At 44.2% G+C, this 14568-nt stretch overlaps 1 protein-coding gene across 1 annotated transcript in view; it reads right to left on the bottom strand.

The window, feature by feature from the left end:
- Positions 1-5389: 5389 nt before the first annotated feature.
- The window catches only part of LOC8038853, a 127140-nt gene continuing 117961 nt past the window's right edge, over positions 5390-14568 (bottom strand). The window contains exons 16-18 of the mRNA XM_040213030.3: positions 13082-13147; positions 11973-12164; positions 5390-7671 (exon numbers count right to left, since the gene is read on the bottom strand). Coding sequence (XP_040068964.2) covers positions 7426-7671; positions 11973-12164; positions 13082-13147 — 504 coding nt within the window. The 3' untranslated portion in view covers positions 5390-7425. The remainder of the gene's footprint in view (positions 7672-11972; positions 12165-13081; positions 13148-14568) is intronic.

The following is a 14568-nucleotide window of genomic DNA, read 5'->3' as shown; positions in this document are numbered from 1 at the left end:
CGTGCTGAATAATGATATCTAGTTCAATTAAAACCATTTCATGATCAATTATTTCCTCAAGAACATCCCGCGCTAAATTGTTTCAGGGACAGTCGTTAAAAATGGGTCTAGAATGGAGGGACCTCGAGTAGGCTCCAGAGCAACCTGTTTAAGGCAGTGTGTGTTGAAAACATTCTAGAGGTCAGAACACTCGAAAGCATTTCTACACTCAAGTAATAGTTCAAAAGTCCATGCCTGGGTAAATAAAATCACCTCCCGACAAAATACATAACATTCGGGGTAACGATAAGGAACATCAAGGCAGATTCAAAGATCACGAATAAAATCACGCGTAGCTCTGTAGCATACACCAATCATGGCATAAAAATGATTTTATGCAAACTCAGACTATTTTAATGTCGATGTTCAAATCGACGGAAACAGCGTGAAAGCACTTATTAACAACGAGAAGTACGTCTCCGCCTCTGCTATGTTCTTGATCTTTCGAATAAATTTGATATTTTTATCAAGCATAAATTCGCCCATATGAAATTCACTGGAAAGCCATGTCCCTTATCCAAGTATGACGCTGGTCGAAAATATCGATTGAACACGAAAGCTCTTCTTGCTTGAAAAAAGGCTCCTAAAATAAGCAACAATAAAAGACACAGCTCGAAGATAGCATTCTTTCGCGCAATACGCTGTGTGAGTGACAAACTTTATAACTGGTCGTTCGCTGGAATCAGAAAAAATACGAGGACATTGCTATGAGCTTTTTTCTAAAACAATTGAGTGATTTTGCGTTCAATGCGTAGAGCTTGTTGGCAGTGAACGGTTTATCGTGGCCGAACCTAAAGGGAACACCTTGGGCCTTCGCGTGTTTTAAGTTTTAGCCGGGCAAGACGCACGCAATGAGCATAGTCGCGGCCGACTGAGCATCCCGTGCCCTTGAACTTGTAAGCCTTTTCCATAGTAATCTTTCTCTTACAGGAGGCTAAACCTCACCATACCAGGACTACACTTACCTTCTTCGCAAGGCCCCAAGCGGTAAGCTTTGTCAATGTACCCAGGCAGCACACCAATGTTGGACCGACATTGGGTCAACAATGGCAAACGCTGGCTCCGGAGGTTGGTCCAACATTGGTATTCTGGCCGAGCGCAACTTATTCCAATGTTGGCCCAACCATTGGCACCAACGTTGGGCCATCGTTCAACCAATGTTCCAGCCATCATTGGCACCAACGTTGGGCCATCGTTCAACCAACCTTTTAGCCGTCATTGGCGCCAACGTTGGGCCATCGTTCAACCAATGATCCAGCCACCACTGGCACCTTTTTTAGGCCATCGTTAAACCAATATTTCAGCCATCGTTGGCATCCACACTATGTCATTGGCTATGCCAATTTTGGCTTTCACACTAATTCAATGGCTATGCCATCATTGGTATAAAAGTTCAATCATTTAATAGGCCGTTATCGGCAGTCAAGCTGATTCATTGGCATGTCCCAGTGTTAATGCCATATCTTTAATGCTGGCTATGCAATGATGGCAATGTGTTTAAATCCTGGTTATTCCAACATTGGGTTTTAAGAACCCCTGGCCTGTTTCTTATTAGCAGCCCACTGCAAGAAAAACATTCTGGGCACAAATGGCAAGGTCCTCCTATGCTTTGTCTGTGCACTATCTTATCTGGCGAGCAAATGACTAATTCAAGATCAATTAATACTTTTTTCGGAACTTTTATTCAAAGGGGCTAGGGAGGAAGCTGAGCGGGGAGCCTATGCCTGGTCCTGGGGAAGGTCCTGGGGCGAGTCCTGGGGCTGGGGAGCCATTACGGCTTCCGAACGCCTCTTCCTGCAGCCTCCCCTGTCGCAAGACCCTGGCAGCCACTTCAGCATCATTTATAAGCGGCCGATTCTTCAATTGTTAGCTTCGCACTGATGGCATCTACGAAAAGATCCAAAGGTCAAAAATCAACGCTTTCAAACCCACATTGGTCTTATAAAGCACACTCCCAAGCAGCACTTCAACAAATGTTAAGGTTTGAGTGTCCCCCAAAAAGTCCCTCGCTCACAACTTTTCAGTCCTTGCGGCGTAGCACCCGTGGTAGCCGATGATCAGTTGTCTACGACGTCAGGGCCGAGGTCCGAACGTTGTGACGAGGCAGTTGACCGATGGCCGAAGGCTTGAATCAGGCCCCGTACGCCGGTGGCAGCCTATGACCAGGTGTCCGCCAAGGTCTGGGCCGAAGGACGTAGCGACGAGGCAGTTGGGCGTTGGCCGAAGGCTTGAGTCAGGCCCAGAACGTCTGTGGCACGGAGTGGCAGCGGGTATTCAACTGCGCCACGCATGCAGTCTTGTCTACCTCCGGAAGGTTGGCGCCCGGACTGCGTGAGAAATGGGTTGTGGGTCGGGCCTCTTGACGTCTGGTCACGCCGACGGAGGTCCGGCCTGGTCGCGTCTGCACCGTCCTTTGTCAACCGCCCGAATCCCCTCCCGCGCGCCTCGCATGCCGCCACCTCGTCTTCTTTCTCGTCCTCTTCGGCTGGTCGCGGGATCGCTCATCACACCAGACTAAGCCAATCATAATAATAATTGGGGTTGTGGGGATATTTATACAGCGTGTAGTTGGTCTGCCATTAAAGTTGCGACGAGTCACACGCTGTAGATGAGCAATTTAGCCAGTGCAGTACAACCGCTAGCCTGGGGTCTTTAACGTGCACCACGCACTAGTGATACACGACCGCACGCCGGTACGATGCTCATCCAGATTGAAACGGGCAGGGGTGGGGCTCGAACCCAGGATCCCTGGGTTCTGCAGCGCGAGCTTTCGCTCCACGCACGTCGAGCTGGGTGTGCGCTTCAGCCCACTCGGCCACCGATCCCCCCTACTAAGCCAATCAATTACCAACGTTGGTAGGCCACTGGCTAAGACAGGCAATTGGTGGCCAGCTTAAACCAATCGATTGCCAACTTTGGTAACCCGTTGGCTCTATTACAGCTTATATTTCTGAGGGCGTTGTCACTTCCGTAGTCAGTACTGCAGTTGCCGTATTTTGTACGCACTTTGAAGTCATTTTTGGGCAAGCAGGCATAATGCTCAGCTTCTTCTGTTATATGTTGCGTGATAACCTTTCTTTGCAGACTGAAATGCGCATCAGCTTTATGTCACCTCCTACCTCAAACATAGGATGTTCGAGATGTTAATTCAACGCAATTTTTTATTTGTGAAGGCATGTAATTGCTTAATCAGTCGCTGGATATTTGTTTAAGGTTTTATTTTTTTTGCTAAAATTATTAGTGCTTTTCATTTATTTTTTTAATTTTGTCCGGTTCAGTCTGAATTATAGGCCGCGTTTTGCGGCTCAGCAAAGCGGGTTGCCTTGAGATTTTCAAGGTCACATACAGCTGACAATACACCCGTGTCCTAGGTTGGGGAGGCAGGTGGAAATTTCGGTGTTGAACCCTGCCTCCCCCCCCCCCCCCCCCCCCCTCTTTGGAAAGGTTTCCCGGCTGCGTCGCTAAAGGGCCATAAGAGAAGAGGCACTATGCTTTTTGCCGTATAAACATATACACAAATCGAAATAAGCGTGCATTTTGTATTTCGTGTGGAATTTACTAAGCCTAACTATCAGTTTTGGGAAAACGCGTGTTAGTTATAGTCGGTGACAGGTGGTAGAAGCTCCTCCCATCTCTTTCCATATTTGTAGATCGAAAGATCAGGAGGAGTCGACCTCCTCCCCAGCGTTTATTTTTAACCTGTCACCGAACACGTTTTTGTTTTTTGTTTTTGCGTGGACGTTCAAATTTGCTACAGCTCGCAATGCATACAGCGTTCTAATTTAGTTGCTAACTTGCTCTGCGTGTGAAAACAGAAGAATCGTTTTCCCCGGAGGCATAGCTAGAGATTGTTCTCAGCGTGCGTGATCAGCACATTAAAATAACTAAGCCAATTATATATAACATTGGTAAGCCACTGGCTAAGACAGGCCAATGTTGCCCAGCCTAAGTCAATCGATTACCAATGTCGGTAATTGATTGGATTAAGCTCGCCAACATTGGCCTGTCTTCGACGATCGACTACCAATGATGGCAACTCATTGGCTAACATAGACCAATGTTGGCCAGCCTAAGCCAATTGATTACAAATGTTCGTAACCAATTGGCTAAGACAGGCCGATGTTGGCCAACCTAAGCCAACCAATTGCCATCGTTGCTAAGCCGTTGGCTGAGGTTGGCCAATGTTGGCCAGTCTAAACCAATCGATTGCCAACGTTGGTAAGCCATTGGCTGAGGTAGGCCAAAGTTGGCCAGCCTAAGCCAATCGATTACCAACGTTGGTGAGCCGTTGGGCAAGTCAGGCCAACCTTAGCCAGCATATTCCAGTGTACCACCAATATTGGTTCTGCGATGGCCACATTGGCCCAATATTGGACCGTTGTTTGCCAATTAAATACCAATGTTGGCCCGACGTCGTGTGCTGTCTGGGTACGATCCATGAACATTAAGATTAATGTGTTCTTTGCAAATATCAGTAATTTTCTTTTCTAAAACTGCCCACGTCTCCTGATCAAAATAGGCGGGCGCAAAAAAGAAACCAAAAGATTGGATTCACGAGACCTGTTCTCGCACTCATCACAATGCGATTTCAACTGTGATAGCACGACCAATGCAGTGGCGAGTTCGGGCTCTGCACGTTTATGACTTCCAGAGCGTTCACATGTTAGCCCAGTTAAGTCACCTTCTAACGGAGTCACGTGCTTTACCAGGTCATTGATGAATAGGTCCGTGCGGTTTTTTTCGCTGAAGACTATATTCTTTGTATTTCTTCTTGTCCACTCACCAGCTTCAAAACTGTATAATTAACCTTATTGTTCATAACCGCCAGCTCTGTGTTAGTTGTCCCCGGATTAGTTTCAATATCATCACTTTGAAGTAGCAACAACAGGTCGCCAAACTGTTTGATGAAAGTTCTAGTGCGTGTAAACAGAACAAGAAACACAACGTTACAGCTGAAGCTACGGTCTTCTTTTCGAGCGCCAACCTGCGTTTTGAAGAAACCGTAGAGCTACCCTGTGACAGAAGTGCATACTGGCCCAGCGTCAATATTTTGTTCAGGAGCTGCATTTGCACGCCTCGTGTTGTTGATGCCGCTGATGATAGCGCTAAAATGCACAACGGCAGACGTCCTGTGGTCGCGTGAGTGAAGGTTGTTGTAGACTCCGTGGCAGTGCTGTAATTTCGATCAACCACGGGTACATGAAAAACCTTGAAGTCGATGGTGGTGCCATTTTCTACGACGTTTTCCTGGGTGCCACAAATATATTAGTAATAAAACTTGTATATACTTTACTGATACCAAAGTCATTTTGTTCTGGGTAATACCAGGATAATCAACACTCAACCTCTATTCATAGTTTCCATATATTGTTCTGAATTTATTTGGGATATAAGGGCTTAACTTATACTATATCTAATAAAAAGACGTTCTGCCGAGGAACATTTCTGTAACATTATCCTTCTGCATTTGGTAGATGTGGAAGACGAGGAAAGATTTTTATAAAGGGAAGTTTACCTTTATATAGTTTCTGAACTAAAGCAAGTAAAAGTAAATTATTTCTACTGCCGTCACACTTACTGATCAATATTTATAATACTCATACTTACGCTCCTATCATAATTTAGCAAAGGGAATTGAGCAAAACGGGTTAGAATTGTTTCAGTTTTGAAGCACAGTGGTCCCTGCAGGTAAATGCAAGGAGAGATCACACATTTGCGAAAGTAGTTACGTATAGGTACCGATTAAAACCGACAATAAAAGGTGCCGTACATTCCACGAACATTAGACAAAATATAATCATTCATCTCGTTCAATCTGAAAGGTAAGAAGTTTGCATGGCCTTGCTTTACTAAACTTGTTTGAAAAGCCTGCTTACGCATCTTTTTTTTTTCATTTCATTAAATGGCTTTAGCTCCAGGATGCCATCTTCATTTGATCTTGTATGCCATCACTTCCACTCAAAAACTGGGTTCGTGCCTTCAAAAAAGGTGACAACATCTTCAAATAGCACCGCCAACCTCGGAAGCGTATAGAACAATTTAATTTTACCCTATGAAATTCTTCAAAGTTTTCGGCAGTTCTTCCAGAAATTGCCATACACAAGTACGAAGAAATGAAAGTTCAACATAATTGTCAGGCAGCAAATTAAGGCCGACTGACCGCATTTATTTAAAAAACAATCATAAAGCAACACATGCGTCGGTGCCAAATAGTGCTGACTTGACAGAAAGAATAGAAGTAAAATCATACCGTTATTTCTGGGAGCTATATACTTCACAAAAAAATAACTTCTAAGGCACAACACGGAAACTTGTGTTTCTTCTATATACAAACTCGGATAGCGGATACGAGTAGCGTGTTCGAGGAATCTGAACCATCAAAACATGTAGACCACAGGGATGCAAAAAAAAATATATACATCCTTTCTAGACGGTGTGAAGCCCTTTAAAATCCGTGGCGTAAAAACCACGATAACTTATTCCAACATTTAGTATCAAATACATCGTTTGACATCTGTCCACACTTCGCATTAAAAACGCTTTTCACACAGGCTGACACATGGGTGCTCCAGTGTTTACGCACGAAGAACAAGTTGCTTAAAAATCTTGGTGTTGCTTACATGCTGAATACAGCTAGTGAAACACAGCGACATTATTTCTCTGAAAAGCATATGAAGGACCAGCTAGAGACAATTTATGCTAATTGTTCAGAATACCGTGCCATTGCTTTCCCGAATTTTTTTAAAATTAATTAAGGCTCATGGCTCGTGGGAAGTGTACCTGATGCACTGAGACGTCACGGGTGCCTGCCTACCCTCGCGAACCCGTTTACATAATACAAGTCCGACCAGAGTGAGTCAGAGGATACTGGACAGCGTGCAGGCGCCTCTCCGGCAACTGCACACGCTTAGTCAAGTCCCCTCAGCAACCGTAGTAGGAAACCTCGTCGCGAACACAGTGTTTTAAAAATTCAGAAATGCCCTACAATTCGAAGGAATTGGTGGACTATATGAAATAATAAATTGATTCATATCATATCTTAAAACTTCCGTTTTCGGGGATGAAGATTGTAATCAATTCACTGTCCTCGCTGGTATTATATTCCAGATATTCATTCCCGTCAAGTTGAATGAACTTATGAATCGTGACCAGCACAGAAGAAACCAATTAGGACCTTTTTTGGTGCTCTACTTTTTAACTCGTACTACTATTGTACGTAGCTCCTGAATTATACCTGATGCGCCAACGCGAAAAATCTGACAGATGATGAAAGCACTGAGCATCTATCTCCCGTTAGCCGACTGGAGGCGACACTCAGTCACGTCGAAGTCCTGCACCCTTCAGAGCGCTTCACTGCCCGCCGTTTGCGTCGTAAGAGCGTGGGGCTCAGATGCGCGAGTACTCGTCCTGCTCCTCCTCGAGTACGGGCGGCCGCATGCTCTGCCTGGACAGCCGACTGGGGCGCCGGGTGCGCAGAACGTCGTCCTCGGTCACGGGGGACACCGAGAACCGGGACGGCCAGTAGCTCAGGTTCTGACCCCGGTGCACGGAAGAGCGCCGCCGGGACTGCAGCAGCGACGCTGGCGGGGGCTGCAGGCCGTCCTGAGACGCCGTCGGGGGATCCGGGTTGTCCTGCGCCAATCAGGCATTTCGGGATTGGCACAGTGGCACTGACAGTGGCACAGTTGCGCACTGGCACAGCGGCACAATGACACAATGACCCAGTGGCACAGCAAAGGATTGGCACAGCACCACCAACCTCGGTAGATTTTCACAGTGGCGGATTGGCACAGTGGCGGATTGGCATAGAGCCGAATTTAATTTCCTCTCAGGTATTTTTTTCTCAAATCGCCCGCAGGGAGATTTGTAAGAAAATACGAAACATCAGAATGCATCGTATTTAACGCTAAAAAATAGAGCAGTGGTCATCAGGCACGTAGCCAGGATTTTGCTTCGGGAGGGGGGGAGGGTGTTCGTGCCAAAATGCTGTAGGAAGGGGAGGGGAGGCCCCAGCAAAAGGGAAGATTTCGGGGGGGGGGGGGGGGGGGGGGGGGGGCCGGCTCTATAGCCCCCCCCCCCCCCCTTGTTACGTGCCTGGTCGTCATGTTAGATATCAAACAAAATCGTGAGTGTATTGAGAAACTTGGTAGGGTCCTGTAAGGTTATAACTGATATCATCCGGGAGCGAATTTCAGTGGGAAGATGATAACTCCAGTAAAACGAGTCTGAAGATGTTCGTTCTAAACATAGAGATGGTGTTTATGTGAGTTGTTCATGCATGAGTAACGATGGTTGGAAGCCAACAATCCTTCATTTATAGATGATCAATGGTAAAATGGGTGATGTGGAGAGGACAAGCGACATGCTTTGCGGCCATTTTTCAAGAAGAGGAAAAATATTTGTTGTTCGGTTATGCTTGCACGAACATAGCAGAGGATCAAACGAGAGGTTCTGTACTGACTTATTAATGAGGAATGAGTGTCTATGTAGATTCCAAATGAATTATGTATATTTATGATTGGGTCATGTGGCAGCGGAAAATTCCATCAAACTTGTTTCTCAGGATATTGATGATACCTCAGAATCACAAATTTTGTGTTAGCTTTCGAAGTGATCTAGCTCACGTGTGTTTTCCAATAAGATTTCAAGTGAGATTAACCCCAAGATACGTTTATGTGTAAGCGTTTTTTATTGTTTTCTTGAAAAGTGTAGTTATACTGTGTAAGAGTGTACATGTTAGTGAAATTTAATTATTTCGTAAACGTTTAATTTTACGTGTTACTCCCTAAACTATGCTTCGAGTCATCTTAGTTTATTATCTAACAGCGTAAAGCCTCCCCAGACTTCAATCGTTCTCTGCATTATACAATTATCGGCATATAACCTTATAGTGGATTGAATAAAGGCATGCAGGTCATTCACGTAAATAAAGAATCAATGTACAAAGCACGGTTCCCGGAGAACACTTGATCTCACAATTTGATGTAATTGTTTATGATAACGGAACGGTTAAAAAGAAAGTCTGAAATTCATTAAGTTACCTATTACTAAACTTTTAGCTATCATATGTTTAGCACGAGACAGACTGGTGTTATTTGTTATTGTTATTTGTTAATTGTCATTTCCAATAAAGAAAAACAATATGAATCTCTTTCCGGGAATGTGTGTTTTCGCTAACGTCGGTATTGAACTCGTAAAGCCGCGTTTCGTAAGAGTATGATTTTTTGGAAAAGACACTGGTGTACACATAAAAAGTGAATAACACAAAAGTAGCCAATATTACTCAATTTAACAATGTGTTATATGAAAATAATACACACTTGGACAGGATAAAGGCAGCGCGAAAAAACCGAAGGACGAGTCAAAGAATGGGCAGACCAAGCGCTGGATACTAGAAATTATAGTTAGCTACATTGGCCCCGGAAACACCTTTGGTAATAGGATGCACACACGTATGTTTTCTAGCGTCAGATTCTTCACCAATGTGTAGGGATGATAAAACATAAAGGCGATGATACAATATTTATGTTTACAAAGCGAAGTAAAGGGATTTCCACACTGGGGCGCAGGTGGCTGCATGCTTTTTATGCGAATCGTTTTATGCGAATCGGTTTTCAGGCGAATCGAAGGACACCATTCACGCACTGGAAAACGACAATACAATTTGTTTCTGAAGACGATCTGAGACTCGACATAGAAAATGTTCACTTGGCACCGAGAGAGAACGCAAAGTAGTCCCGGTATTGGTCGTTGGACCCCAGTTTGATCATATGTTTCGGGTTGATGTAAGCATTCTACTTCGACTGCTTGATTTTGCAGATGCGTTTTACGGAGGTTTCTGTTCTTATTCCAATATTATAGTTAGAATAAAACATGCACAGTATAAAAACAGTTTATTTTTAATTCGAACAGATTTTATTTTAAATGGAGGGTGAGAGGTAGACGAGTTGTCTTCAATTTGCGCTCATCAGGCACGACGGACAATAAATAACTGGATAATCGTACGGGTAAATTGACCAATTAGCTGAAACCTCTTAATTAGCTTTGAAAATATTCGCTTTTGGAGTCATGTTGGTATTGCAGTATTGAACGGCAATTACTATTAGATGCCAGACAACCTTAGTACGTTTGCGAAAAAAGTAATGGTTTTTTAGACATTTGTCGATATATATTTGCGTTTCTTCGCCCGATTAAAACATTGCGCTCAAGAAGAGCGTTGTAATCTGTGCCCACACTGACGCTCCAAAGAGTGGCGTCGTCGTTTCAGTCTAGTCGTCATTAACTTGGCAACGTGTCCTTCGTGGGTGCACCGACGACACAAGTGACAACCTGACTTAAACGTCTACGTCACTCTGCCAATTGCGCAAATTGGATTTATTTGCCTTGGCCTTAGTGTATGAGCTACAATGGGCCCAGTGAAGGGCACTCCGGTAATCGGTCGTTGACAGCGCCCATGAAACAGTGTGGTGGACGGTTGATCTTTTTTCTTTGTTTATTTATTGAGCCGTTTCAATAGTGCAGCTTTATTGCACTAACGTATTTTTAGAAAACATTCAGAACCGCCCATGCTAATGAATTGATATGGTAAGACAAAATAATTGTTGGCAGGACTTGATGCGTTGTTTCTGCGCGCTGTCCGAGAATTGGGCAAGAAAAGGCGAATAGTGATCCATTAATATGTCAAAAAAGTTATTACCTTTTCGCAAATTCTTTCAATTTATCTGTCCATTTTAAAGTATTTGCCGTCAATAGTGCAAATCCAACATGACTCCTAAAACCAATATTAAAAGGTTAACTAAAATATTTTAGTTGCTTAGCTTTAGTTAACTTAGCATGACGAATGTCTTCTCATCTAATTCCGCTAGATTGATAAATGCATGATAAAGACGGCACTCGACTTACTCTCAACTCTTTTTTTATATTTTCGGATTAAAGTAGAACATCCTGTAAAACATCTCACGGTAGAAAATTGCCGAGCCCTAAGCTACATTCACTCGAAAAGGCCGGAAAACTGCCTTTGTCGGGGGGTTATATTAGCATTGAGTTGTTTTCAGGGAGTATTTTTGCATTTGATACCTGCGAAGTCTGTAGTCTGCGCTAGTCAGGGTCTTGGTTTCTAATACAATCAATGGTTAAAGCCACTTATTCTAAGACAGCACGATTCATAACTTCAAAGAAACCTGACAAAATTGTAAATGCTCCTGTCAGGAAAGTGTAGGGCCTGTTCGGCCAGCCCCTACATCACAAGTTTGACATTTCTGATGATATCGTCATCTGCGCTAACACTTGCGACACGTGACACAAGAACAATACTTGACCCAATATCCAAAAAATTATCTTGCCAGATTGCTTCACTTCTGCATTGCAATGTACTGCCAAGGGCTCTCGGAACCTGAACCTAAACAGATATAAATGAGAGACTGAAAACCCACGTAGGGAGACGCCGGTGAAAGCGGCTTTGGCAAAATTGGCTGAAGGCAGCGACGAAGTTATTGTTTTATGTCGTTTGTTTTATAAACCCCGTAAAAACTTATATGTAACATTTAATTTACATATACCAACTTCCACACCCTCATAGCACAAACATTCCCCTATGAAATGGTATATTCTATGCATGTATATGAATAAAAAATACTCATATGGAAAGCGCTTTGTTTTGCAGCTAGAATTCTAATAAAGTCCTAAACTAGCAGACGGCACCTGCGTTCGGCTCGCAAACACTAACCCTTCAAGCACTTTCTGTGCAAAAAGCAAACGACGCTCTCGCTTGGTTTGATTGGGTGATCGAGTGGGTAGAAGCAACGGTGGCTAGCCTTTATATCTATACACTAGCCTTCCAATAAGAACTCGATTCGGTAACGTCATTGTGCCCACTGCGCAAGCAGACGAACTTGTTCGCCGCTAATGGTTTGCAGCCACTCCGGTGAACTTACGTAGGCGTGCAGTCCAAGGGCGCACTTGCTGGCCCTGCGCTCGTAGCTGTTGAGCATGTTGCTGACCATCTGGCTGGCTCGGCGTCCTTGGCGACGGACTCCGCTCTCAGGGTCTAAACAGCTCGTGTCGCCGTGGTGCGTGTGGGCATTCAGCTGCGGCAGCGCTCCCATTGTCAGGCGACGCGCCAGGCTCTGTTGAGACAGCGAAGTCACCCCCCACTGAGGTCAATCGAAACACTTCGACTTACTAGCTCCGCACTCTAAAAAAGCGTATTCAAATTCAAATTCGTTTATTTTGCCACAAACAGTACATTTGTTACAGGGGCACTAGAAAAAAAGCTACAGGCCTGCAGCTTGGCGAGTCACAGCGCCCCAATATAATTACACGCCTCGTCACATAAACGACACCCCAAAATTTCAGTTGGACGTAAATCGCACTGACGTTGAACCGACACTACCAAATTTTACGAGTGGCTTGATAGCCGAGTTGTACAACTTATTGACTGACTGTAAAAAATTAATCGCGGTTTTCTTGGCTCTACCACAAAGCCTCTGTCTTTTGTTCTCTGTAGACTTTGATACGTACTTCAGCTGTTTAATATGCTATATAGCACCGTCATCAAACCTCTCGCAAAGTTGGGGCAGTTAGTTTGACGTCAGTACGCTGTACGTCGACCTCAAGTTTTGGTGTGCCGTGTATATGACAAAAGGTGTAAAAATATACCCTTTTTATAGTGCGTAGGCCGTGCAGAAAGCGGTTAGAACCTTTCCGTCCATTGACAAAGAGTTCCAGCAGCCGCTTCACTTGCGGTTGATATCAGTGAACTACTGCTCCAATAGCTTGAAATGTATTTGCGTCCACGCGTACATGAACTAAGGCAGTCTAGATTTGTTAGTCCTAAGAAAGTGCTATAGGAGTCTCTAACCCAAAAATCCCTAACCAACCAAACTATATTCGAGTTGGCATCTTGCAGCGCGCAATACTATGAATTTAGCGTGCTTGTGTCCCAACTTGGGGCACTAAAAAGAACGGATGCACTTAGAAACAATCGTCCGTTCCGGAACTCCTTTTTGTAGCCACCTCGCGATTGAAGAAAGGGTGCGCTCACCGCAGACGGCGGCTGGTTGGCCACGTGTCGAGTGACTGTCTGGTACACGTCGTCGTCTTCGGCATCCTGAAAGGCAGCGACAACGTTAGTTCGCCTGCACCGGAAGACTGTTTTCTACACTTAGGCAAGATCTGCGGTGCCAAACAAGACCAGGCACAAACAAAGAAACAAGGCCACGCTGAACACTTTAGAACAAATTTCGATACGGTGTACTTTAAATTAGATCATTAAGATAAAGTATTGCGTTAAGGTAGAATCTATTTGGTAAAAAAAAAAAAAAAGCATAGCGCACAAATACGTTTACGAGTACCAAGAAAAAATTTAGCTTTCTCGCGGCTTCGACAGCCCCTGTCAAGCTTGTGTTTTTGGTTCTTCGGGGCATTTTTCACAAATAGGGTACACTTTTTGCTCAATAGGTTAGGCTTGCTCGAAATCAAATTTGTTTCATCTTGGCCTCGTAGTATGTGCTGCAGGATATGTAATACAGCAAAAAAAAACTGCATCGGCTTAGTTTTTTAGTGTCCTTCGCGGAGACAAAATTGCATAAAGCACTGTACGCAATAGGAAGTTCCGTTCTACAATCGATTACAATCCTTCGTAAGTGATCCCGTGCCTAAGGATTGAGTGGCCAAGAGTCCTAGGTTCAGCAATCACAATATCAATGGTTATTTATCTAGAGACTGGATCTCAGTACAATTAGAAATTTTTTTCTGTATTAAAATTTCGCTTGTATTGTGGGGTCGTGTGTTCTGTGTTCCTGTAGGTAATACAATTATTATCTTTACAGTCCTCTCATGTACCTAAATGTGTCGTCATGTTCCTAATGTATATTATTTATTTGCTTTATTTGATACTGTGATGAATTCATGGTGTTATTTTTTTTCTCGATGCTGTTTTTTATTTTCTTGTCTCATTTAAAAGCTTGAAAACTGTCAATATTAACACTTGATATGTAGTATGTTGCCGTGCGCCATTTGTAAGGCTGCAGAGGCCTTGTCAAGTCAAACTTTTGACTTTTTGCCCCTGCAGCCGACATCAGTTTCTGATGTGAAATAAAGGATTGATTTAATGATTGATTGATTTAGTTTAGGGTTTTGTTCTAGTGTAAAGAAACCCAGGATGAGGAATATTGTTACATTGACACGAACGACAGACGGTCAGGCATGAAAAACGGTATGACCTAAAGATTTAATGAGGGCGAATTTGTGTCAGAAACGGAAAAGAAGAACACACGTCAAGAAAGCAGCAGCGAACAGCGACGGCGGCAGCGGCAGCAAGCAACGGTGTGTCGGCGTAACAGCGGACTGTCGCGACAGAAAATCTGCGAATGAATCGCCAATACGGCGCTCGGCTACGGCGATCTGCTATACTCGCCATCTCAAATATTCGGCTTAGAATGTTCGGGAAAGAGCGAGGACGAGACTGACTCGGCAAGGTCATTCTGGCCGGGATACGGTCCATTCGACACATGCGCACTCGTCACAGGA

Source organism: Ixodes scapularis, unplaced genomic scaffold, assembly GCF_016920785.2.
Source record: "Ixodes scapularis isolate PalLabHiFi unplaced genomic scaffold, ASM1692078v2 PGA_scaffold8__174_contigs__length_109621045, whole genome shotgun sequence".
NCBI classification, from domain to species: domain Eukaryota; kingdom Metazoa; phylum Arthropoda; class Arachnida; order Ixodida; family Ixodidae; genus Ixodes; species Ixodes scapularis.
The sequence above is the reverse complement of the archived record's forward strand: the minus strand, read 5'-3'. Positions and strand labels throughout refer to the sequence as shown.